General features: G+C 41.1%; 1 protein-coding gene across 1 annotated transcript in view; it reads left to right on the forward strand.

Annotated features, from left to right (window-relative positions):
• Positions 1 to 27,849, forward strand: part of SLC9A3 (solute carrier family 9 member A3) — a 103,512-nt gene that overhangs the window by 63,049 nt on the left and 12,614 nt on the right. The window contains exons 7-12 of the mRNA XM_070729514.1: positions 3,461 to 3,663; positions 5,549 to 5,638; positions 7,064 to 7,134; positions 17,614 to 17,743; positions 18,926 to 19,041; positions 23,320 to 23,449. Coding sequence (XP_070585615.1) covers positions 3,461 to 3,663; positions 5,549 to 5,638; positions 7,064 to 7,134; positions 17,614 to 17,743; positions 18,926 to 19,041; positions 23,320 to 23,449 — 740 coding nt within the window. The remainder of the gene's footprint in view (positions 1 to 3,460; positions 3,664 to 5,548; positions 5,639 to 7,063; positions 7,135 to 17,613; positions 17,744 to 18,925; positions 19,042 to 23,319; positions 23,450 to 27,849) is intronic.

Here is a 27,849-nt window from a genome sequence, read left to right on the forward strand (position 1 = left end):
TCAGGGCAACAAGGTGTGTATATCATGTTGCGTTGACTGCATCTGTGGAAACCCACCCAGCCTCCCTATTTAAGGTGACTTGCTCCCTCCTTAATTGGGGTGGGGGGGGGTGAACCCTTGCAGGGTAGTGCTGAAGATTTTAATAAGTTTTTCGCAGATAAAATTGCACAGATCTGGACAGATCTTGACTACAACTGGAATGCAGTGTAAATGACAACAAGTCAGTGAGGTGACAGGGGTTTATCTTAGTCCTGTTGTGTTGTGTGCGAGGATTTTGACCTGGCAATGCCTGATGAAGTGGACAAGGCCATGGTAACTGTGAGCTCCTCCACCTGCTTGTTGGACCTGTGTCCCTCTTGGCTGGTTTTGGCCAACAGGCAGGTGACACGGGGATGGGTCCAGGAGATTGCCAACATTTCTTTGAGGGAGGAGTCCTTTCCGGCTCCCTACAAGAAGGCAATTGTGCGCCCCCTCCACAAAAAGCTTTCCCTGCATCGAGCTGTATTTAACAACTATCATCCTGTCTCCAAACTTCTCTTCATTGGGAAGGTTGTTGAGAAGGTGGTGTTGCTCCAGCTTCAATAGTCCTTGGATGACGCCGATTATCTGGGCCCTCAACAGTCAGGATTCAGGCCTAGCTACAGCATGGAAACTGCTTTGGTTGTGCTGATGAATGATCTCTGGTGGGCTTGGGATAGAGGTTTAACCTCTATCCTGGTGCTTCTTGACCTCTCAGCAGCTTTCAATACCATTGACCATTATATCCTTCCATGCCAGCTGGAGGGGTTGGAAGTAGGGGACAGTTTTATAGTGGTTCACCTCCTACCTCTCTGGTCAGTCACAGTCAGTGGGGTCAGAGGTTGACTCCTATGTCCCTCCCTTGTGAGGTTCCTCAGGGGTCGGTTCTCTCCCCCCTGCTGTTTCATATCTACATGAAACCACTGGGTGAGATCATATGAGAACACAGGGTGAGTTACCATCAGTATGCTGATGACACTCAGCTATACATTTCTACCCCACACCCATTCAGTGAAGAAGTGGAAGTAATGTGCCAGTGCCTGAAGGCTATTAGGGTTTGGATGGGTGTTAACAGGCTCAGACTCAACCTCGACAAGATGGAGTGGCTGTGGGTTCTTCCTCCCAAGGACACTTCCATCTGTCCATCCATTACTCAGGGGGGGAACTTTTGACCCCTTTGGAGAGGGTCTGCAACTTGGGTGTTCTCCTTGATCAACAGCTGACTTTGGAACATCATATTTCAGCTGTGGCAAGGGGGGTGTTTGCTCAGGTTCGCCTGGTACACCAGTTGCAGCCCTATTTGGACAGGGAGTCTTTACTCACTTCACTCATGCTCTTATCACCTTGAGGTTTCAACTACTGCAACGCTCTCTAAATGGGCCTACCTTTGAAGAGTGTTCAGAACTACAAATCATGCAAAACTCAGCCCTGCGAGTGATCATAGGCCTTCCCAGGAATGCCCATTTTTCTTCAGTGCTCCATGGACTGCATTGGCTGCCAATAGGCTTCCGGGCACAATTCAAAGTGTTGGTTATGACCTATAAAGCCCTACATAGCACTGGACCAGATTACCTGCGGGACTGCCTCTTGCCGCATTAGTCCCAGCGACTGGTCCCACAGAGTCGGCCTTCTCCAGGTCCCATCAACTAGACAATGTTGCTTGATGGGGCCTAGGGGAAGAGCCTTCTCTGTGGGGGCTCCAGCCCTCTGGAATCAGCTCCTCCCCCAAATTCTCACTGCCCCTACCCTCCTCGCCTTTCGCAAGAGTCTCAAGAGTCATCTATGCCACGAGTCTTGGGGCCATTTAGTTCCTATCCCCTGGCCGATAAATGTAATATAGGTTTGTTGTGTGAATTGTGATGATTGATTTTAACACCATTGGAGTTTTAGATTAACTAGTTTTAAAATTAATTGGATTAGGTTGTTTGCCTTGTTTTTGTATATGTTGTAAGCTGCCCCGAGTCCGCGGAGATGGGCAGCATGTAAATCCAACAAACAAACAAACAAACAAACAAACAAATAAATGTCATGATTATGGGGTACAGCTCATGAAAACCCCAAATCCACCATCTTAGAAAAATATTACAATTCAATCAATAAAACAAGGATTATACATAGAACAATATCGGACTTCTGAAAAGCTTAATCATGCATATGAACTCAGTACTTGGTTTGAAGCAATTACTGCCTCAATGTGGTGTGGCATGGAAGCTATCAGTCTGTGGCACTATTGAGGTGCTATGCTTCAATAGTGTCCTTCAGCTATTCTGCATCGTTCGGTCTCAAGTATCTCATCTTTCTCTTGGCAATGCCAGTTCAGGCGAGCTTGTTGGCTAATCAAGCACAATAATCTCATGGTCATTGAACTAGGTTTTGGTGCTTTTGGCAATGTAGGCAGGTTCCAAATCCTGCTGGAAAAGTCAGCATCCCTATAAAGCTTGGCTGCAGAAGGAAGCGTGAAGTGTTCCAAAATCTCATGGTAGACGGCGGCCCTGGACTTAATGAAGCACAGTGGACCAACACCAACAAATAACATGGCTCCCCAAATCAACACAGATTGTGAAAACATCACACTGGACTTCAAGCATCTTGCAGTGTGGGCCTCTCCATTCTTCATCCATACTCTGGATCCTTGGTTTTCAAATGAGATGCAAAAGTTTCCACAGTCTGTGTTGATTTGGGGAGCCATGTCATCTGTCCAGGGTTTTCATGAGCTGTACCTCATAATCATCACAATCATGGCTTGAACTATCATGCTTTGTATGTAATGAGTCTCTCTCATATATTATGCTTCACCTTTTAAGTTGCATTACTGAAATAAATGAACTTTTGTACGATACTCTGATTTTTCAAGTTTCATCTGTATAGTACTCCAATCTCATCTGGAGATATTGCAGATGGGAAATATATCCTTTCCCACTTTTAGGCAATTTAGGCTCTATAGGGTGTAGATATAATTATATATTTTAGCTTATATATGTGTCCAAGCGCCTATTCATATAATCATATGCCTTTTTAAATTTTTTAGTCTAGTTTTATCTGAACTTGCAGCATTTAGAAAAGATTAGCTAATGAAATACTATCTTCTTCATTGAATGATAAGAAAGGTTAATTGCTTAGAAAGCTTTCTATTGAATTATTGAATTGCAGTTTAGTGAGCCCAGAAAAGAATGTGTTCTATTCCCCAAAACTATTTTCTTCTCCAAAAATTAATCTTTTTTAGTTTCTATTTTCTAATTATTTCTATTATTTAATCTGTAATTTCTATATGTATTATTGATATATTTTTATACTTATGTATGTAACTTTTTAAACTTAATTCTTCTTATCTATTAAAATCTTTCCCTCCCCCATCCCCGTTCTTCAATTCTTCATCATATCTATCCTAATTCCCAATGAAATGAGTGTTATTCTGATATCTTTGGTACATTTGTTTAAACAGGTGTAATTATACAGACTTGGATTCTAAATCGCTATCGAATGGCACAGCTGGGAATAATAGACCAGGTAGTAATGTCATATGGTGGTCTCCGTGGTGCTGTTGCCTTTGCCTTAGTCGTACTTTTGGATGAAAACAAAGTGCAAGATAAAAATCTGTTTGTCAGCACAACTATCATAGTTGTGTTCTTTACTGTAATGATCCAGGTATTCAATTTAATTTTTCCTAAAATAAAAATCCTTATCACAGAGGGTAAAAGGTTGTACAGATAATCCTTGAGTTATAACAGTTCATTTAGTGAAGTTCAAAGTTAAAACAGGATTGAAAAAAGTGACTTAGAACCATTTTTCAAATTGACAACTGTTGCAGCATTCCCAGAGTCACATGATCAAAATTCAGACATGGGACAACTGACTCATATTTATAACAGCTGCACTTTCTTGGGGTCATGTGATTACTTTTTGCAACTTTCTGACAAGCAAAGCCAATGGCGAAGCCAGATTCTTTTTTAATGACTATGTTATTAACAACTTAACTGATTCACTTAACCGTTGCACTTAACAACTGTGGCAAGAAAGGCTGTAAAATGGGACAAAACTCATTTAAAAACTGTGTTGCCTAGCAACAGAAATGTTATCTCAATTGTGCTCAGAGTTTGAGGACTACATGTACATATTCATTGCATGTTATGTCCTTTTATAGTCTTTAACCTAATGTAAGTGAAATATGCCTTTGAAGGCTCTTTTCTGCCTCAGGAATAAAATATATGTGTGTTCTATTTCAAGAAGTGTGTGTGTGTGTGTGTGTGTGTGTGTGTGTGTGTGTAATAAGCCCAAACGGGCTTTTGGGCGCATACACTAAAATAAGCCCTCTAACGAAAATAAGGCCTTTGAAACATCTGCCGGCTGAAATCAGCAAGCCAGATTCGGTGAGCTGAATGCACCACTGCCATCCAGAAGGAAGAGAAGAAGTGGCAGCGGTGCATCGGGCTCACTGAATCTGATCTGTTGAGCTCAGCCAGTGGCAGCAGTGGCTCTGACCTGATCCTGGCTGGCAAGAACCAGCCACACTGATCCTGCTTCATGGCTGTGCAGACAGAGCCTCCACCAGCCACTGCTCAGAGTTCCAGTGTCATTCAACATTATTGTAGCAATTCTGTGATGTTTATTTGCAAATATGTTATATATTCTTTTAAAAAAATGAAATGTGTTTTGCCAACAAGGAAATACAGTGGTACCTTTACTTAAGAACGCCTCTACTTAACTTTTTTAGATAAGAACCGGGTGTTCAAGATTTTTTTGCTTCTGCTTAAGAACCATTTTCTACTTAAGAACCCCAGCCGGGAAAAATCTCCCAAGCAATATGAGAGTTGCACGAAGGCCTGGCCAGTTTCCTGCCATTTTCTTTTTAATCACGGCCATCTTGGGCTTTTCCAGGGCTGCCAGAGGAGCCTTTTGGTGGCGCTTAAGGAGGCTTTGGCAGTCCAGAGAGAATGAAGCATTTTCCTTTCTCTGGGTGCTTGGACAGGGAATAAACCTCTGCCAGCACCCAGAGAAAAGAAATGCTCCCTTCAGTTTGGGCAGCTGAGGAGTCACCACAGTGAAGGCACCAGTTAAAAAGTGAGCGAGCGAGAGGAGAGGGGAGCCCTTCAGCATAGGAAGGAAGAGGTAGCAGGTAGCAGCAGCAGCAGCCAGTGTATGGGAGGCAGTGTATGGGAGGCAGCCTCACACTGGGTGTATTGGAGATGTGTGCTCCTCCTCACTGCCTCAGAGTCCTTCTTTTTTTAAAAAAAAGTCTTAAAGTTTTGGATTTTTTTTATTTACCTCACCTCACCTTTTTCCTTCGGCAGCGACTGTCCTCCTGCTCTTCTTCCTCCTCCTCCTCCCACCCAAATTCCAAGCTTTTATTTCTTTCCTAATGGGTTTGCACACATTATTTGCTTTTACATTGATTCCTATGGGAAAAATCAGTATCTTATGTGATAAATAAAGAAATGCAATATGCATGTTTCATTCCTTTTTAAAAAATTCTTTAAATGTGTAGTGTTTCTTTTAATTAAAACTAAAGTAATTTTTTCATTTTCCTTCAAAGGGTTTAACAATCAAGCCTTTAGTTAAATGGTTGAAGGTGAAAAAAAGTGAACAAAGAGAACCCAAACTGAATGAGAAGCTCCATAGCAGGGTAAGTTAATTTATGTTCAAAGAAATATAGTTTAAGGAACTAGAATTTGCTGCAAGCTACTTTTAAATAATAATGTACTACATTGTGACAGAGTCACTATAGGGAAGATGGGTAGCATAACATTTAATAAATAAAATAAACTGTGTATCTTCCAATTTCATATTCGTGTTTAAAATGTAGAGAAATTCCTATGATTATTGTTCCTTTGCAATATGAAAGAAAATAATGCTAAGGGAAATAATAATAAATCAACATGCTGCGCTTACAGAAAGAAAAATCCCTGCCTCAAATATGTCAAATTAGATAATATAGCTATTTTGAGGGCACCCCCTCAACTGCAATAAATTAGTATATATTTCTCTCCATATTCTTGTGGGAAGGAAATGAGTAATAACAGGTTTGCTCATTCACCTAATGTAAACATAAAACACCCTTTTTAGCAGAAGGCAAACAAATGAGACTCTTACCTTTTTAGAATGATAGAAAAATTGGCAATTTCTTGGTTATCAGAATAATTTCATTTCATGTTACATTATTTCAAATAGAAACATAGAAAAATAGAAGATTGACGGCAGAAAAAGACCTCATGGTCCATCTAGTCTGCCCTTATACTATTTCTTGTATTTTATCTTAGGGCGGATATATGTTTATCCCAGGCATGTTTAAATTCAGTTACTGAGGATTTGCCAACCACGTCTGCTGGAAGTTTGTTCCAAAGATCTACTACTCTTTCAATAAAATATTTTCTCATGTTGCTTTTGATCTTTCCCCCAACTAACCTCAGATTGTGTCCGCTTGTACTTGTGTTAACTTTCCTATTAAAAACACTTCCCTCCTGAATCCTATTTAACCCTTTAACATATTTAAATGTTTCGATCATGTCCCCCCTTTTCCTTCTGTCTTCCAGACTATACAAAATACATCATAATAGTATTTTTACTGGATATACCACAACAGGTGAAACAATCTTCTTTCTCACAAAACCACTGACAATAACAGTGCCTAGACCTTCCACACTGAAACATCTAATGGTCTGGACAATAGCAATAGCACAGACATATTCTGCTCCAAATTGCTTTGCAGCACTCTCTGTGGAATTTACAATGTCAGCATATTGCCTCCAACAATATAGGTTTTCATTTTACTGACTTCAGAAGGATGGAAGACTGAGTCAATCTTGAGCCAATCAGGATCAAACTCCTGGCTGTGAGGAGAGTTAGCCTTCAAAACTGCTGTGTCACCACAACTCAATAGCTTGATATAGTTTTTTAAAACTGAAAATTTGGTCTAGATAGTGAGATATTGAAGCAAAATATTCCGGTTAGTCTGAAGGTAATTGGTGTCTTCATGGCTCTATCAGCACTTAAACTGTTTTTCATTATTTTCTTTTATTATATAATGAAGTTATATATTTTTATTTTGCAGACCTTTGATCACATTCTTTCAGCTATTGAAGATATATCTGGACAAATAGGACACAACTATTTGAGAGACAAGTAAGTTGATTTGGAAGGCAATGAAAGAAATGACTATGCAAGATTTACTCAATAGTAAGTTAGGATATTGAAGTATGGATCCTTAATACTTAAAAGTATTCAGAATGAAATATACTGGATAACAACTCTTTTTACTGTTATTAGAGATACAGGTAGTCCTTGTATGGCAACTGAGAAGTTTTATCTGTAAGCAATGTGGTCATAAAGCAAGATGTAATTTACAGAACAGGAATCAATTCTCATGATATCTGGGGAAAACCAAAAGGATTGTGAGAATGTGACATACTGTATAACGTGGAGAAGAATGGGACGTTTGGTTTGGAGAATAACCTGAGGTGGCAAACATCAGCAGGATATAACACAGCCTGTGGAGTGTAGAATTACAGAGACAACTGGGCTTTGTGCAATGATGCTGGCATGACTGCCCGCGTTGTGGATCTTGAGGCCTAAATATCTAAATAGCAGCAGTGGTGCTAAAGCTGAAATAGAGACCTGAAGGTTGTGGCAATTGGCTGGCTAAGACTGCTCCACCCCCAGCTTCTACTTCAGTCCTAACCCCGATACTGCTATCAAACAAGTGTCTCTGTTTAGGATGCCGAAAAGGGAATAGATTGGAGAGAAATAAGTGGGTGGATGGAGTTGCAGCATCACAGCAGGCTGCTAAATGATCATATCTTGATCATGTGACTGCAGCGGCATTGAAATGGCTATAATTGTGGAGATGGGTTTTTATTCCATTTTTCAGTATTGTTTGTAATTTTACTCACTGAATGAATAGTTATATGTTGAGGGCTATTTGTAATTGAACTTACTTCATCTTGAAAAACCAAGCAACTGTGATGACCCGGGGCATGGCATGAAAGCAACACAACTACATAATAGGTCTAACTGCCCTTTATTGCTCCAACTGTGCCCTCAAACATTCCCACATTCACTACAAGTTCTGGAGCAAAGCTCCACATGCACCTTCAGAAGCCTGTGGCTGCAAGTAGTCCAGAAAGCCAGGTTAACAAAACAGCAACCAGAGCCACCAGTCCAATAAGCCAGGTTAGCTAAACAGTAACCAGATCAAGTTCAGCGAAGCAGGCAAATTGGCAAGCCCCACAAGAAACAATATAGCAATCTTCAGGCTTTGGCAAGGGCACACCACTGTTCCCTCTAAGCTGCGCAGCCGTGTGGCCACACAACCATCAGGAAACTGTCGTGCAGCATTTTTCAAAGCCGCACAGTTGGGAATCTTGGGATGTGAACCCTTGCTCGCTTGCTCACTTCTCTGGTAAGCTCACTCGCTCGCTTCTCACTGCCGAAGAGGAAATTTGGCCCTGTGTGAATACCATCCTGGACAAGATGGCGATGCCCATTCTGCCCTTCTTCCCCGGAGTGACAGATTCCCTCCTTCAGCTGGCTTCACTGAGTTGGGGCGGAAAGGGTGTCAGCAAGCAGGGGCAGGACGATGGCTGCTGTTGCTGCCAATAGGAAGGAGCCAGTCAGCCAAAAGTGAGTGCACTGGCTGCACTTACTCTCAGTGATAATCAGGGCAACTCCTGCCCTTTCAGTTTAATATTAACAACACTACCACAGAGAGAAAAGGAGGGAGAGGAAGGAAAGAAGAGAGAGAGAGAGGGAAAGAAAGAGAGGGGGAGAGAAAGGGAGGGAGGAAGAAAGAGAAAGGGGGAAAAGAGAGAGGAAGGAAGATAGAAAGAAAGAAAGTGGGAGGGGAGAGAGAAATAGAAAGGGTGGAAGGGAGGAAGAGAAAAAGAGAGGGAGAGGGAAGAAAAAAGGGAGAGAGGGAAAAGAGACGAAGGAAGAGAGAGAGAAAGAGAAAAAAGAAAGAGGAAGGAAGGGAGAGAGAAAGAAAGAGGGAGGGAGAGAGAGAGAAAGAGAGAGGAGGGAAGGAAGAAAGAGAGAAGGAGACAAAATCAAAATCTAGTTTGAAACTAGCTCAGCTATTTAAGTGGCATTTTGATACTTAGCAGAGTTGTTATCTGATTATCTGCTATCCAGACTTTTTGTGGAGGATTTACAAGGCTGTGTATTTAATCAAAAGCAAATCAGTCATGTTTAATGTTTCTATGCAGGATAATGACAAATTCCCTTCTAATTTTACTGTAAATGTATTGTACAAATGTCATATTTTCAGTTTTTTTAAAAATTCAGCAACTTACAGTATTTCTGTACAAATGTTTAAAGGTATGGCTTTTTCTAATTGGATATTGTATTTTTTAAGTCTCATTGGAGGCAATTTTGATTGCTGCTAAATGATGTTGCTTTGTTTACAAAAAACAAAAACAAAATAAAAATAAAAACAACCTCCTTAAGATACAAGTCGGCTGAAAGTCCTAGAGAGACTGAAAGTAGATAATTCATTAACTATCAAGGCATGTCAAACCGATTTGTGTTTGCTGAAGTGGAGCACGTGGATACTAGATGTAGAATTTGTTTATGGTTATTCTCAGTTTCTGGAAGTACTATCTACAAGGTAAGAAAATGTTCCTCTAAAGGAACATCCTCTCTTGTGGCTTGTACAGATATTTCAAAATGTGAAACTTTTTCTGACTGCCTTGGAAGGGACCTTGGAGGTCTTCTATCCAACCCCCTACTTAGGCAGGAAACCCTACACTACTTCAGACAAATGGGTATCCAACATCTTCTTAAAAACTTCCAGTGTTGGAGCATTCACAACTTCTGGTGGCAGGCTATTCCACGCATTCATTCATTGTTCTAACTGTCAGCAATTTTCTCCTTAGTTCTAAGCTGCTTCTCTCCTTGATTAGTTTCCACCCATTGCTTCTTGTCCTACCCTCAGGTGCTCTGGAGAATAACTTGATTCCCCCTTCTTTGTGGCAGCCTATGAGATATTGGAACATTGCTGTCATGTCACCCCTAGTCCTACATTTCATTAAACTAGACATACCTAGTTCCTGCAACCGTTCTTCATATGCTTTAGCCTCCAGTCCCCTGATCCTCTTTGTTGCTCTTCTCTGCACTTTTTCTAGTGTCTCTCAACATCCTTTTTGCACCATGGTGACCAAAACCGAATGCAATATTCCAAGAGTGGCCCTACACTTGGAATACTGCATAGTATCATAGTGAGATGCCACAGATTTCACTTCCTGGCTCAAAACAGTAGGAAACCCCCCCCCCCCGCCATCAATTATGGTTGGAAAATGAGAGAAACTGTCACAAAAAGATATATTGAGATACTTGTTTTTGTAATAAATGTTGCGCTTAATCAGATTTATGGATATTGCTTTTGGGCAGTAAAGATAGTTTTCTGAATAAAATTGTAGATAAGGTGTCTCAGACAGTTCTTACAACAGAGCTCTTATAAAATTGAACATTAAGTTATATGCTAATTTACATTTCCAAACTTTGAACTGGAGGAAACTGGAGCCCCCAGGCCGGCTGCGACCTTTTAAAACAGCCGCGCCGCTTCCCAGCTGTCTCCCGAAGCCGAACGCGGAAGTTTGGCTTTGGCGTTCGGCTTCAGGAGACAGCTGGGAAGCAGCGCGGCTGTTTTAAAAGGTCGCAGCCGGCCTGGGGGGCTTCCCAGCACCCCCCGAACCCCGGGTTCGGGGGGGGTGCTGGGAAGCCCCCCAGGCCGGCTGTCACCTTTTAAAACAGCCGCGCGGCTTCCCAGCAGTCGCCGAAAGCCGTTTTTTTGCGGGGGTTTTTTGGTTGCACGGATTAATTGACTTTACATTGTTTCCTATGGGAAACAATGTTTCGTCTTACGAACCTTTCGTCATACGAACCTCCTCCTTGCACCAATTAATTTTGTATCATGAGGTATTACTGTACTAGCTAGAAGCAAATACAGTACAGTGATACCTTGTCTTATGAAGCCCTCTTCATACAAGCTTTTCTTGATACAAACCCGGTGTTTAAGATATTTTTGCCTCTTCTTCTGAACTATTTTCACCTTACGATCCCGAGCTGCCGCCGCTGGGATGCCCCAAACCACTGGTATTTCCCTGAGCCTCCCCTCACTGGGAATCCCCGCCTCTGGACTTCTGTTGCCAGCCGAAGCACCTGTTCTTGAATTGCTGGGATTTCCCTGAGGCTCCCCTCGCTGAGATTCCTTCATTTTTGCTGGCGCTGCTTTGAATCCCAGCAACAAACTCCCCCCTTCCAAACTACATGGCCAAGTCCCTTTTCCCTCTTTCTCTTGGCTTCGGAAGCACTATAATAGCACGATTTAAGGCAAGCAAAGGGGATATCTTGGCAGCGGAAAAAACATATCCAGGAGGTCGGGGGCAGTCGTTTGGATGCCGGTGAGGGAGGAAGAGAAAGAAAGGAGGAGGGGGAGGAAGAGGAGAAGGAAGAGGAGGAAGAGAAGGGGAGGAGGAGGCGAAGGAAAAGGAGGAAAAGAATCACGTAACCAACCCCTCCACCCCCTCCTAAAGCCCCTTCCTTCCTTCCCCAAGCTGTGCCAGCACTGCCCTATGGCACTCCAGAAGACACAGCCAGGGAAGAGCAATCGCCTTCCCAGTCCTACACACCAGCAAACAAGTGAGTGACCTGGAAGGGGGGCAGTGGAGGGACAGGAAGAGGGGGAAAGTTGTTTGGATGCCGGTGGAGGAAGAGAAAGAAAGGGGGAGGACGAGGGGGAGGAAGAGGAGGAAAGGAAGAGCAGAAGGAGGAGGAAGAAAGGAGGACAAGGAGGAGGAGAAAAGAAGGGGGAGGAAAAGGAGAATGAGGCAGCAGGGTTGTTAAGGAGGGCAGAAGCCAAAACGGGGCTGTCAAGGAGGGATGATATCTCTCCCAGCGACCCAGAGAAAAGAAGCCCTCCCTTCTATCTGGGCAGCCTGGAATCAGGAGTGGGGGAAATGAGCACAGTGGGGTGGAGAGAAATGGGAGGTAAAGACTTATGGAGCTCAAGAGAGGAGAAAGGTGTGGGGGAAATGAGCAGAGTGGGGTGGACAGAAACGGGAGGCAAAGACTCATGGAGCTCAAGAAAGAAGAAAGTTGTGGGGGAAATGAGCACAGTGGGGGGTGAGAAATGGGAGGCAAAAACTCATGGAGCTCAAGAGAGGAGAAAGGTGTGGGGGAAATGAGTAGAGTGGGATGGACAGAAACAGGAGGCAAAGACTCGTGGAGCTCAAGAGAGGCTATTTTCGCCTTCCTTTGTTGGGACTGCCACTCTTGCCACCTCTCACTGTCCCTCCCCCCACTCTGTTCGCCTTGGCTTCGTCCGCCCACTACTTTTTTTTAAAAAAGCCTTAATGTTTTGCCTAATGGGCTTGCACACATTATTTGCTTTTACATCGATTCCTATGGGAAACATTGCTTCATCTTATGAACTTTTCTTCTTATGAACCTCGTCATGGAACAAATTAAATGTGTAAGATGAGGTACCACTGTATATCTTTTAAATCTATTATCTCCACTCATAAATTAGTTTGGTTAACAAATAAGATCTAAACAAGCTTAATGTGGTTTCTTCCCTTTGGCAAGAGTAGTGGAAATTTGAGGAGGGATGGTTATTAAATATGGATTGACTATGAAATGATGATGATGATGAAATGATGATAAAAGATATATTTAGGTATTGTTTATTTTAATTTTTATTTTAATTTTTTTTATTGTACAAAGATTAAAAAGCAGACACATATTATATCATTTTACAGTATAATTATTGTTTGTCAAGATGTTGTACTTACATTCTAAGATATAATTTATAGGACTGCCAATACTTCCCCCTCCCTCCCAATTGAACTGTTAATCACACAGTTCTTCTTTTTATAATTTCATTATACAGCCTATGGCATCACCGGTTACTAAATATTTGTTCCACAATTCAATTGATCTAATGTCAGATTGATTTGATCTTAATTTTATATATTGGATTAATTCTGAGAACATCCAATTTATTTACTACTATTATTTCTTTTTATATCAACCCAATCGTAGAATCTCTTCAAAATTTCATAATATTTTGATTCTTCTTTATCTTTGAGTTTTTGGGTTAATCTATCCATTTCTGCACAGTCATAGATTTTTTAAATTATTTCTCTTCCTGATGGTGTTTCTTCTTTTTTCCAGTTTTGAGCTATTGTGATTCTGATTGCTGTGACAATATGTTGTATTAAATAGTAGTAGTCTTTTTTAAGTTTCTGATTTATTATGCCTAAAAGAAAAGTTTCTGGTTTTAGTATCAATTTAATTGTAGTGATTTTAAAAATCCACATTTTAACCTTTTTCCATATTTCTTTTATTTTGGGGCATGTCCACAATAGGTGGGAAAATGTTCCATTTCTATTTCTACACCTCCAGCAATTTGGTTTCAAATTTGAATACATTTTCGCTAATCTGGCTGGTGCTAGGTGCCATCTGTAGAACATTTTTTGCCTATTTTCTTTATATGAAACAGATTTTGTTATTTTGTAATTTTTCCATATTGATTCCCATTGCTCTAAATATGTTATGATCTACATTTTTAGCCCAGCTAATCATGTTTCTTTTAACTATTTCTGTTTCCATTTTATAATCAATTAAAAAGCTATATAGTCTAGTTATAAAAAAAATTTCTTGGCCTAATATCAGTTTATCTAATGTACTATCCTTTTCCTGAATTCTGTTATTCTTTTTATCTTTTTGCCATTTTACCTGGATTTGTGTATATGGCCACCAATCAATAATAATATTTTGCTTTTCCAATTGTTGTCTCGTTTTGATATTACCTCTCTCGTCTAATATATGATTATAGTTCATTATTTTTTTGATCTGAAGAATGTTTGGAGGTGTAAGTGCTTCCATGCTGGAATACCATCTTGGTATTTTAATATAATGCTCTCTCTTAATCTTTGTCCATGTCGCCATTAAAGAATCTCTAATTATATGATTTTTAAAGTATATTGGAACTTTATTTTTCTCATTCCATAGAAATCCATGCCACCCTTGTAGAATATCATGTCCCTCTAAAGCTAATAATCTTTGATTTTTAACCTCTATCCAATCTTTTATCCAAAGCAGTATTGTAGTTTGGTAGTAACTTTCAAAATCTGGGAGTCCGAATCCATCTTGTTTAGTTTTATCATGCAACCATTTAAGCTTTATTCTCGGTTTCTTCCCTTCTCATACAAATTTGGAAATTGTACTGTTTAATTTTATGAAAAAGGTTTATTTTATTTTACTGGGATCTTTTGGAATAAATAAATTTTGGTAAGATCATCATTTTGATTGTGGAAATTCTCCCTGTGAGTGAAATATGTAATTTGTTCCATCTAATCAATTGTTCTTCTATCTTTTTTATTAGTGTATCATAATTATCTTTTTTAATTGTGCTACATCTTTTGGTCAGTGTTATTCCTAAAGATTTTACTTTGTTTACAATTTGAATCCCTAAATGTTTTTCCAGTTCCTGATCTTGTTCTGGTTTCATGTTTTTAGTTATAATTTTAGTTATCTGTTTATTAATAAATATTTAGGCATTGTTTAATATTAGGATGTATTAATTCATAAAACTGGATTAGAATTATAAAACTATATAGAATTACATAGGTAAAATTAATGGAAGATACATTTGATAAATAAGGGGTTTATGATATGTACTGTATAATTATGACTTTGCATTATGAATTTGAAATATACTTGGAAATGTAGAAGATTGATGAAAGTTAATAATAGTAAATGCTAAGTGCCTGAAAATTAATTGAGCCTGGAAATATTGAATGAAATTATAGAAAAGTAAATATGGAAATTCCGTGACCAGGTTCTTAAGTAGAAAAGTTTGTAAATAGAGGCAATTTTTCCCATAGGAATCAACGTAAAAGCAAATAATGTGTGCAAATATATGGGAGGCAGCCTCACGGCGGGTGTATTGGAGGCATGTGCTCCTCCTTGCTGTCTCAGAGTCCCTCTTTCCTTCTTCCAGGTCTCTCTCATTTCTGTGTACTTCTCTCCCCCCTTCTCTCTCTCATTTGTTTCTCCTCCATTTTTGCTCTCATTTCTCTCACCTTCATTTGTTTTTCTCTCTCTTTCCTCTCCCTTTTTCTTTCTCTCATCGTAATCCAGAAGCAAGATCTGCAGGACCTAGAGGGAGGTGTGGGAAGAGGCAGGCTCTCTTCCAATGGGGGGTGCTGCTGTGGTGGCAGCGACAGAGCCCAGCAGGCAAAGGAGAAGGAGGAGGAAGAAAGGTGACCTCACAGAGGAGAGCCGAGGAGCAGCAATCCACGCTTTTGTAAGCTTTCTCTGCTGGATGGTCAATCGCCATCCAGCAGGGAAAGATTGACCATCCAGCAGGGAAAGCTTACAAAAGTGCGGATCGCTCCGCCTCGGCTCCCCTCTGTGAGGTCACCTTTCTTCCTCCTCTTCCTCCTCCCTTCTGCTGGGGGGCGATTGATTGGCGCCGAGAGGAGGGTGCTGATCTAGAAGCTGGAGAGGGCCGGCAGAAATGGGGAACTTGTGCGCGCACGACATTTGCCGAAGAAAAGCCTTCACGGCTGCCCCCCAACTCCCCACCATCTACCTACCACGGACGGTTATGGATCTGCACTGGAATTGGAAAGTGCTGTGTGGAGGTCTCAAACTTCCTCCGCTATAGTGCACAGCACAGCTTAAGGGGAACATTGGTCCTTGCTCTTCTCCTGAGCTCTCCCTGTCTGCAGGCCTTACTAATTCAGAAAAGCCTTGCCTAGACTGACTCTGCCCTTCCCCAGTTTCTTCCAAGGTCAACAGAGTTGGCTTCTCCATCTTTGTCAGTTCTTGTTTCACCTCATCGTCCCCAGCAGATTCAGAGACATGACTGCAGGATTAAAGGAGGCAGTTGTGTGCCCCCTCCTCAAGAGGTCTTCCCTGGATCTGGCTATTTTAAATAACTATTGTCCAGTCTCCAATCTTCCTTTTCTAGGGAAGGTTGTTGAGAAGATTGTGTCACTCCAGTTTCTATGGTCTCTTGGATGAAACCAGTTAGTTTGACTATCAACAGTTTGGTTTTAGGCCCAGCTACAACTCTGAAACTGCTTTGGTCACACTGACGAATGATCTCTGGCAGGCCCAGTATAGGAGTTATTCCTCTATCCTGGTGCTTCTTGACTTCTCAGTTGCTTTTGATACCATCAACCATGTTATCCTTCTGCACCGACTGGAGAGGCTGGGGTGGTTCTCCTCCTACCTTTTTGATCGGTTGCAGTTGGTGTTGGCAGTGGTCAGAGGTTGGCTCCTAGGTCCCTCCTCTATTGGGTTCCTCAGGGGTCAGTCCTCTCCCCCTACTGTTTAATATCTACATGAAACCACTGTGTGAGATCATCCAATGACATGGAGTAAGTTACCATCAGTACCCTGATGACACTCAGCTGTACATCTCCACCTTGTGTCTACTCAGTCAGTGATGTGCCAGTGTTTGGAGTCTGTTAGGGTTTGGATGGGTGTTAACAGGCTCAGCCTCAACCCCAACAAGACAGAGTGACTGTGGCTTCTGCCTCCCAAAGACACTTCTATCTGTCCATCCATCACTCTGGGGGGGAGCTTTTGACCTTCTCAGAGAGGGTCCACAACTTGGGCATCCTCCTTGATCCACAGCTGAGCTTAGAACACCATATCTCAGCTGTGGTGAGGGGGACATTTGCTCAGTTGCAGCTCTATCTGGACAGGGAATCTCTTCTCACAGTCCCTCAGGCCCTTATCACCTCGAGGTTCACTTGCTGCAATGCTCTCTACATGGGGCTACATTTGAAGAATGTTGAGAGACCACTGGTGATGCAAATTGCAGCTGTGTGAGCTGTCATCAGCCTCCCAAGATATGCTCATGTCTCTCCAGCACTCAGTGAGCTGAATTAGCTGCCAATTGGTCTCCAAACGCAATTCAAAGTGTTGGTTATGACTGATAAAGCCCAAATGGCATTGGATCAGATTACTTACAGGACCATCTTCTGCCTCTTGTATTCCAGTGGTTGGTTAGGGCCCACAGAGTTGGCCTTCTCCAGATCCCATCAGCCAATGTCGTCAGGTGGGGCCTAGGGGAAGAGCTTTCTCTGTGGTGGCTCTGGCTCTCTGGAATCAACTCCACCCAGAGATCCACACTTCCCCCACCCTCCTGGCCTTCTGCAAGGTACTAAAATCCATCTTTGCCAAAGGTTTTGGGGCCATTTAGTTTTAACATCTAGCTCTGGACGATGACTGAATGTTTATAATTGGATGAATGTAGAAGACTAGTTTTAAGAATTGGTCTTTTAGGGTATATTTTAAGTTAGATTTCTTAGATATTTTTTGTATTTTCTTCTGTTGTGAATGTATGGAGAAGGGTGGCATGGAAATCAATCAAACAAACAAACAAAATTAAACTAGCCCTTGGATGGCAAATACTAACACCGAACGCATAGCCAGTTTCTTCCATTTTTAGTCTCCCAATTCTGTATTGATAGCAAAGTTTCTCTTTTCCAATGTTGTGTCAAATTAATTCTTGTTGTTGCTGAAATAAAATATTCAGGATATCCTTTTAATATATGACAATTGCATGTTATCTCTTTGTATCCTTAGATGGACCAATTTTGACAGACAGGTCCTCAGCAAAGTACTTATGAGAAGATCTGCCCAGAAAACCAGAGATCATATTCTTAAAGTTTTCCGTGAGCTCAACATGAGGGATGCCATTAGTTATGTGTCTGAGGTAATTTTATAATTACCAAAATACTACTTCCTTTTTTCCTCCCAACCCTTTGAACAGGGGTGAAATTCACTTACCTTACCTTCCGGCTCACAAATGTTCCTCAAAACCTGTGTAGATCTCAATTTCTGAATACATTCAGATGTATTTGGGTTTGGGTTTGGCACCAGCTACAACTCCAAAACAGAAGGATGAGGTTACTGTCGTCCAAGAAGTCTGAATGGCACTCTTTCAGGCAACTCTTTCAGAGTTTCAACCATATGTGAGATGTGGTTGAAACTGGGCATAGAGAGCAATTCAGGTAATTGTTTTTGACTGACCTCTCTGCTGCAAAACTTTCCCAAAAAAGATTTCTTAAATTTATTTCAAAATCTTCCTTTATTCTTTTATAAAAATTTAAATAGGAAGTACTCTTTCAAATTAATCAATTCCATTAACTTTCCTAAATTTCTAGTCCATATTTTTCTGTTTTCCAGAGTCATTTTAATCCTTAAACCTATACAGAACTACTTTCATCCAAGGTAAAAGGCTTTCAATAGATTCTTAAAATCTAGAAAACCAATAACAAGTTGTTTCCTAACATAGTTAAACAGAAAATAGAGTGTTACTTTGAAGGTGCCAAGCTGCAGCTTGGACAAGATGATTTACCTCCCAGCTCCTATTATTCCCAAAGCTGCTGAAGACCACTGTTTTAGAATCTCTTCACAGGAAGATTTTATATGGAGCAAACTTGTGGATCAGCAAAGGAGCCAATCTATTCACCAGTTCCTCTTTTTGCTATGGTCATCTTCAGTTTGCCATTGTTGTCTCTGGAAGTCCCAAACTTGGGACAGGTTGATGTGTTGGCATGCTAATGTAGAGTGACATGCATTCACATCATCATTCTAAAAAAATTCCCATTATGTCAAATGCCTAGGTCAAATGCGGTGAAATGACAATTAATGAAAAGGGGTTTAAATCCTTTTTATGTTTTCTTCAATTGCAACCCAAATCGTAATAAATAGATTATGATGGTTGTAGAGCATATAATGGCAAAGGAGTTTCTTTAAACAAATATATAGAAACAATGTATATAAACTACTGCGTTTTTGTAATTTAGGTACATGTTAATATACTAAAAACCAACTCAAGTTCGTGTGTGTGTGTGTGTGTGTATATACACATGTTTTTTTTTTAATTGAACAGGGAGAGCAAAGCGGTTCATTGTCATTCATTCGCTCTCCAAGTATTGAACACACTGCCAATGTGGACTTCAGCATTATCAACCAAATGAAGAGAGAGACTTCTGTCACCCAACTGCTGTAGGTGGAGTAAATATTTAAGGCCTGGTTTTATAAATACATTTTAAATATCATGTCAGAGGAAGGAACATGCACTGCAGTTAACCTGCTGTTCTCTTCGGGTCTATTTGACTATACATCCTTGTTTTTAATACAATGGATTTCTTGCATCTGACTAGTTGTCTGGGTATCATGTACTAAATTTTCTGTGTACTTCATTTCATTATTCAGCAGAGTGCATATTGTAAAGTCACATATCACATCACATATGATCACATATCACACCATCCATATAATCAATATATCATTGATGTGATATATTGATTGCACAGATGAGCATTGAGAACAGATTTGAACAGGGTCTGTTTCAGGCCCCATCACATACATACAGATACAGCCTGTTATTGTGATGCAAGTGGAATATGAAGAAGAACATGATACCCAAACAACTAGTCATATGCAAGAAATCCATTCTAAAACAAGGATGTAATTTGGAACTTGCAGCCTCCCTAATCTATATATTAAAGCGAACATAATTGCAAACAGCCCGTGTTACCTTTTTCTGAATAAATAAATAATAATTTTTGATTTCATTTTTCATTTGTTTATGATCAAGCATGATAACATACAGTTTACTAATGCAATAGGTATTTAAAAAACCCACAGTAGATAAAATCAACATTTTATTAGGTCGGGTCAAATAGATCCGAACAGTACAAGTGCCTAGTAAATGTGAACAGAACAGCAGGGTTTTAAAGATCATTTGATTTTAATAGAAGAAATTTAACTATTTTTTAAAAATCACTTATTTCAATGTGCTCAATTACTGTGGATTTACCAACCACGTCTGCTGGACGTTTCTTCCAAGCATCTACTACTCTATCAGTAAAATAATATTTTGTCACATTGCTTCTGATCTTTCCCCCAACTAACCTCATTGTGCCCCCTTGTTCTTGTGTTCATTTTCCCATTAAAAACACTTCCCTCCTGAACCTTATTTAATCATTTAACATATTTAAATGTTTTGATCATGTCCCCTCCTTTCCCTTCTGTCTGCCAGACTATACAGATTGTGTTCATTAAGTCTTTCCTGATATGTTTTATGCTTAAGACCTTCCACCATTTTTGCAGCCCATCTTTTGACCAGTTCAATTTTATCAATATCTTTTTTTAGGTGAGGTCTCCAGAACTGAACACAGTATTCCAAATGTGGTCTCACTAGCGCTCTATTCAGCAGAATCAAAATCTTCCTCTTCCTGCTTGTTATACCTCTAGCTATGCAGCCAAGCATTCTACTCGCTTTACCTACCACCTGACCGCACTATTCACCCATTTCGAGACTGTCAGAAATCACCACCTCTAAATCCTTCTCTTCCAAAGTTTTTGCTAACACAAAACTGCCAATACAATACTCAGATTGAGGATTCCTTTTCCCCAAGTGCATTACAGTGATCCCCCGATCATTGCGAGGGTTCCATTCCAGGACCCCTAGCAATGATCGGGTTTTCGCGAAGTAGCGCTGCGGAAGTAAAAACACCATCTGCGCATGCGCAGATGGTGTTTTTACTTCCGCAGCAGCGAGGAGCCGAAGATTGGGGTTTCCCCACCGCCCACGCAAACTCCTCGCTGCCGCTCGCCCGCCCTTCGCCCGCCCACGCCGTTCGCTCGCGCCGCTTCCCAGCTGAGTCCTGAAGCCAATTCGCTTCAGGACTCAGCTGGGAAGCGGCGAGAATGAACGGCGTGGGCGGGCGAAGGGCGGGTGGGCGCGCGGGCAGGCAGGCGGCGGACAAGCCATTCGCTCGCGCCACTCGCTCGCGCCGCTTCCCAGCTGAGTCCTGAAGCCAATTAGCTTCAGGACTCAGCTGGGAAGCGGCGAGAATGAACGGCGTGGGCGGGCGAAGGGCGGGCGGGCGGCAGCGAGGAGTTTGCGTGGGCGGTGGGGAAACTCCTCGCTGATGCCCGCCGCTCGCCCTCCCGCCAGCAAGAGGGGGAAGACCTAGGGAAGCCGCCCAGCAGCTGATCTTCCCGGCGCCATCTACGCATGCGTGCCCATAGAAAAAAGGGCGCGCATGCGCAGATGGTGTTTTTACTTCCAGGTTGCAAAATCGCCATATAGCCATTTCGCAATGATCGGGGTCGCAATACCCGGGGGATCACTGTATTTTACATTTGGAAACATTAAACTGCGGTTTCCATTGTTTTGACCACTTATCTAATAAAGCTAAATCATTTGCCATATTACAGACGCATCTAGGGATATCAACCCTATTGCATACTTTAGAATCATCGGCAAGTAGGCAAATCTTCCCTACCAAACCTTCCCCTATGCCACTCACAAATATATTAAAAAGAATAGGACCCAGAACAGATCCTTGTAGCACACTGTTTGTAACCAGTCTCTGCTCAGAATACTCACCATAAACAACAACCCTTTGATATCTACGCTTCAGCCAGCTGCAAATCCATTGAACTATCCAGGGATTAAGTTGAATCTTCACTAATTTATCTATCAGCTCTTTATGTGGAACTGTATCAAAGGCTTTGCTGAAGTCTACGGCACCACCTTCATACAACACCTTTGTGACTTAGTCAAAGAAATCAGTGAGATTATTCTGACATGATTTGCCCTCAGTAAAGCCATGCTGGTTTAGGTCCGATAAGCTACTGGTTTTTAGGTGCTGATTTATCCTTTTTTTGAGTAGAGTCTCCAACATTTTAACTACAATTAATGTCATGCTAACTGGCCTGTAGTTACCAGCTTCTTCTCTACTGCCCTTCTTGTGGATAGGCACAACACTGGCCATTCTCCTATCATCAGTAAATCTCCTGTTAAAAGGGATTGGCTAAACGAATCGGGGGTAGCAATCACAGATCTGAGTTCTTTAAGAACTCTGGGGTGGATGCCATCTGGACCCATTGCCTTATTTATCTTTAATTGTTCAAGTTATTCTAAGATATCGGCCTTTGGAATCACTGGAGCTGAATCTCTACAGCTGGAAGCAATGCTATATCCATCCATAGTATTATATTGTAAGCGGTCTTCTGAGAAAACTGAACAGAAATAGCTATTCAAATGGTCAGCGACCTCCTTATTCCCATCAATGTATGTATTATCCCCAGTACTAAGCTTTGTGATTCTGCAGTTTTTCTTCTTCCTATCACTAATATATCTGAAGAAGGTTTTATCCTCGTTCTTTACATATTTGGCAATTTTTTCCTCTTTTGAGGCTTTAGCAGCACATATTATCTGTTTCACCTCCTTCTGTCTCATTTTATATACCTCTCTGTCAGCTATGCTTCCACACTCTTCATACCCGCTATAGGCAGACTTTTTTTCATTGATTATAGCCCTTATGTTATTACTAAACCATAGCGGTTTCTTCTTCCTTTTACCTTTAGTTATTTACCTTACATACAGTCCAGTGGCTTTTAAGATGGCCTTTTTAAATACAATTCACTAGACGCTCACTCCTGCCATTTTTATTCCTCCCTTTAATTTGTTAAATATTCCCCCATTTCATTGAATTTGTTTTTTCTGAAATCCAATATTTTGGTTGTCAGTTTTTACATCAAACCACAAACATAGGTGGTCACTGCAACCTAAGTTTTCTCCCACCTTAACCTCTGAAACCCAATTCCCATTCATAAAAACTAAATCTAGAATATTCTCCCCTCTAGTCGTTGTCTTAACCAGCTGTGCCAGAGCTGCTCCTGTAAGGGCCTCTACTATACAGTAGAATATTTTACTTTTGCATGTAAGGGCACTATGGATATTCCAGTCAATGCCATAACCATAATATCTCCCTTTACTGATATTTGGGTAATTTCATCCATCATCTTGTTGTCATAATCCTCAGATTGCCCTGGAGGCCTATAAATCACCCCAATTCTAATGACAGAACCCTCTTTAGTTTGAATGCAAAGCCAGAGAGTCTCCAGCTCTTTATATGTATTTTGAGTTAGTGTTGCTTTTAGACTTTCCTTAATATAAATGGCTACTACACCTCCCCTTCTCTCTACTCTATCCTTCCTATACAATGTACTGTATATCCTGTATGGATATTTCCCATTCATTGGAGACTTTCAAAGAAAACAAATCAAGGGACCTTGTTTTTCTGTTATGATTTTCTGTTATGAAGCTACTTTCTTATAGGGATTTTAAAACATTTTTATAAAAACCATGATGTAGAGTTTATTCTTGATTTGTAAAAATGTTTGTTTGTTTTACGATTGTTGGTTTGTTTTATTTGTTAAATCCTGTATAACAAAGCAATTGTTAAATGTTTGTTTTTACTTTAGGAGAGAAACTGCCAGTTCTGTCTGCCTTGATATGCAAGCATTAGAACAGAGAAGGAAAAGTATTCGAGATTCAGAGGATATGTTTACCCATCATACTTTACAACTGTATCTGTATAAGCCCAGGCAAGAGGTAAGAAATTACAGTTAAAGAAATTTCAGTAGATCCAGTATTTTCAAGGACACTTATAGCCCAAAAGGGTTTTGAAAAGGGAAGGGGATTTTTTTTTTTCCAATTCTGTGGGCTGGGTGGCAAGGGAGGGAGAGGGGATAGTTTTGTGTGCTGGCATGTCACTTGTGCAAATAAAGTTTTATGCACTTCTCTGCCACTTATGTGGTGTACTTCCCAATGAGCCTGGCCCAATACTGAACTGCAGACCAGATTTGGGGACCCCCGCCATAAAGAATCCAAATTATACCTAATAAGTAAACTAATTGGATTACTGGAAGAAAAAAAGGAAAGAGCCTAGAGGCAAATCTAGCCATCCTGAGATTCAGTCAACAAAATGAGGAACTTCTAGAAGTTCAAACTACTCACAGTAAGGAACAAACCACTACCATATTTTTGGAGTATAAGATGCACCGGAATATAAGGCGCACCTTAGTTTATGGGGAGGAAAGTAGGGAAAAGAATCTGCTTACCAGGTATACATCTTTCTAATGTCCTTAGTCTAGTCAGCTTCAGCACATTATTTTATCTCCTGGTTTTAAAAAAAAACCTTTATTTGGAGAAAGTAGCAATGAAAGAGCTTGTAAGCCAGTAAAAGCTGGGAACATCATTAGCACCTGGAAAGAAACATTTGGAGCAAGAATGGAAGTAATGGAAAAAACCCTGCAAAGACTTAAGGCTTGGAAAATATTCTTCACAGAGAGTAACAGTGAAAGAGCTTGCAAGTGGGTAAGAGCTGGGAACATCATTAGCACCTGGTTAGTACTGGAAAGAAACTTATTCGGAGCAAGTTAGACCAATGGAAAAAGACTTAGGGTTTGGAAAACATTCTTCAGAAAGAGTAACAATGAAAGAGCTTGGGAACATTGTTAGCACCTGGTTAGGGCTGGAAAGAAACATTTGGAGCAAGTAAAGCAATGAAAAACCCCTACAAAGACAGGATTTGGAAAACATTCTTGGCAGAAAGTAACAATGAAAGAGCTTGCAAGTCTGTAAGAGCTGGGAACATCGTTAGCACCTAGTTAGGGCTGGAAAGAAAATTATTCAGAGCAAGTAGAGCAATGAAAAAAACCTGCAAAGACTTGGGCTTGGAAAATGTTCTTCGCAGAGAGAGACAATGAAAGAGCCTGCAAGGTAAGAGATGGAAAGATCATTAGCAACTAGTTAGAACTGGGGAGAAAAAAGCTACATCCAGAGTATAAGATGCACCCAAATTATCAGCCTCTTTTAGGGAGGAAAAAGGTTCGTCTTATACTCTGAAAAATATGGTACTAGGCAGGGGTGGGCAGCAGGCAGGACGGGGTGGAATGCAGTTCCACTGGCGGAAATGAAGCTGTGTGCCCAGCTCCAGCTCACTATCACCCCTCCCATCTTCCTCTTTTTCCTCGGTAAGAGGCAGGGAGACCAGCACTGGTTGGAGTTGCAGGGGGCCCATTTCCTCCCCCCTCTTTTCTCAACAGCTGGTCAGCACCCATTCACCTAGCTATCCAGCCTGAGGTAGGGGTGACCCAGGAAGGAGAACGTGGGAAATGCAAAGCCCAGCAAGCGACACTGGTGAAGTTGTAAGTTGAGGATTTAACAGTTCACTTCAACGATGGTGATCATTCAAGCCACTCCTACCTGGTCATATGACCATCAAGCCACACCCACAAAATAAGCCACACCCACAGTGTTGCAGTAAAAATTTTGGCTGCCCATTACTGGTACTAGGTAAAATGAACTCACGGAGATAAACCAATAGCAACATGTTATTCAGAGGACAAAAACATTGAGAAGATATTCCTGCTATCTAAGCCAATCCAGTCCAGTCCCACTGAAGCTGAGCAATTAATTTTACATCCTCCACTGGAAGAAAACATACAGACAACAGGAGAAGGTACTTCAAGATGTGTTTGTGATAGATGACTCATTTCTCAAAGGATCAGAATTAATAATTTGTAGATCAGACAATCTATCAGGGGAAGTATATTGTCTCTCAGGTGCAAAGATCAAAGATAAGATGGAGAAGCTTTCCAAAATAATCGTCCAGTTATTATTTATGTTAGGACAATTAATACAACTAAGAGCCTGAAAATAATTTTAAAGGACTATGAGCAGCTACAATGATATAAAAAGTCTATACAGCCCAGTTAAAAATCCAGATTTTTGAGATATAAATAAATCAGACCAAGATAAATCACCTCAGAATTTTTCCACCTTTAATATAACATATAAGCTGTATAATTCAATTAAAAAATAAATGGAAAATATAAAAATAAAAACTTTCAATAACATGGTTGCATAAATATGCACACTCTCTTATAAGTAGGAATGTGGGTATGTTCAGAATTAACCAATCACATTCAAACTGATGTTAAACAGTAATCAGTGCAAATTGGCCATAATTAAAGTGACTCTGATCAAGCCCATATAAAGTCCAGCTATTCTAGATGGCCTGAGTAGAAGAGGAAGGCCAAAGAAAATATGGTACCAATCATATCAGAAAGATAGGAAAAACATCAATCTTAAATGGAAGGATGCAAAGATTGTAGCTGTGGACTGAAAATTGTGGAATACGCTTGTAGCCTAATGTGCTTAATTGCCATTACTTAATCTTGGCGGAATGGAACCATTATTGAAATGTAGTGCTATAAACATATGAACTGTTGAAACAGACCAAACAAAAGAGAGAGAGAGAGTTGAATTGTATGCAAGGAATCTCTACACCTTTACAGAAATATACAATACCTAAGGATGAAAATGTTTCATAGAGGAAAATATGCACTAAGAACATCATTCAATAGTTTCATAAATGATCTAACAAACATATATTCCCACATCCATAATTCCATGCGCCCCCACCCCCTGCATGAGTGCATGACACCCACCTGCTTCTGGCACCTGTTTTTTGCTCTCCCCAGGTTTCAGAGCTTTTCTAGGAACCTGGGGAGAGAGAAAATGAAGAAGTTGGAAAATGGGCCATTTCTGGCCTCCAGAGGGCCTCCAAGGGAGGGGGAAGGCGGTTTTTGCCCTCCCAAGGCCCCTAGAAAGGCCCTGAAGCCTGGGGGAGCAAAGAAAAAGAAAAAGAACTTCTGGTTAAACTGGAAGTTGGCAAATAGAAGGTTTTCAACCTCCGGAGGACCTCCAGGAGGTGATGAAGGCCGTTTCACACACACCCCCCAGGCTCCTAGGAAAGCTCTGGAGCTTGGAGAGAGTGAAAAACGGGCTTTCTCCACCCCCTCCGGAGGCTGGAAATTGGCGGTTTCCTGAATGGTAAAGTGCTACATTCTGGCAGCGATTTTCAGGATGCATGTGCAGCTGCACACCTCTGATGTGTCCACGCATGCCCCTGCATGAGATTTTGCTTCTGCACATGTCCAGCAAGCAAAGTCTTGTGTGAAGACGCTCACGCAAGTGAGATTTTGGCGATTTTTGCCGATTTTTTGCTTCTGCACAAATGCAGACGTAGTGAGCATCTTCACACAAGATTTTGCTTGCTGCGCATGCACAGAAGCCAAATCTTGCACTGACAGGCACATGTGCCCCCACAATGGGCATGTGTTGCGAATTGGTAGTGCGGAAGATGGCAGGCCTTCCCTGATGCAGATCACAAGAAGTGATAGGGTCACAAGAAGTGATAGTACCATTTTATACTGCACTAGTGAGGCCACATTTGAATACCACATCCAAAGACATGAAAATCCAAAGAAAGACTCGAGGCTCGGCGCAGAGAAGACCAATAAATGATTGTTAATGGGACATTGACCAGTGAGATCAGCACCAGTTACAAGTGGTGTACCACAAGCCTTAATCCTAATAGCTGTTTTGTTCAGTGTGTTTGTAAATGATACAATTGAAGGATTACTAGGTAAGATTTGTCTTTTTGATGATGGCACAAAGGTGTGTAATAGAGTTGACATTACTGGAAGTATTCATAACAATGAAAGGGATTTGGCATTGCTGGAAAATTGGTGGGAAATGTGAATACTGCATTTTAATGTTTCTAAATGTAACATCATGCATGCAGGAAAAAGAGTGTTCTGGAGGGTACAGTATTGGAGATACAGTGTTAGACAGAATAACAGAAGAAAAGGATTTAGGTGTGCTCATAACAGATGACTGCAAAATAAGTAAACAGTATGGCCAGAGGGATCTCCAGCAGGAAAAAAGGAGGTCCAAATCATGCTATATTGTTGTGGGTGGCTCACAGCCAGCTCCTCTGGCCACTGATTTTGACTCAAAGGAGCCAGGTTTGTTAGATCAAAGAAGACCTGTCTGGCTTAACGAGGAGTCAGACAGTGAAGGGGAAGGAGAAGGGGATGTGGAAGATACCGGAGAGGCAGAGAGGCCTGCAGAGCCTGTAGGACCTCCAGTCAGAGCCTCAT

The sequence above is a fragment of the Erythrolamprus reginae genome, chromosome Z (genome assembly GCF_031021105.1).
Source record: "Erythrolamprus reginae isolate rEryReg1 chromosome Z, rEryReg1.hap1, whole genome shotgun sequence".
NCBI classification, from domain to species: Eukaryota; Metazoa; Chordata; class Lepidosauria; order Squamata; family Dipsadidae; genus Erythrolamprus; species Erythrolamprus reginae.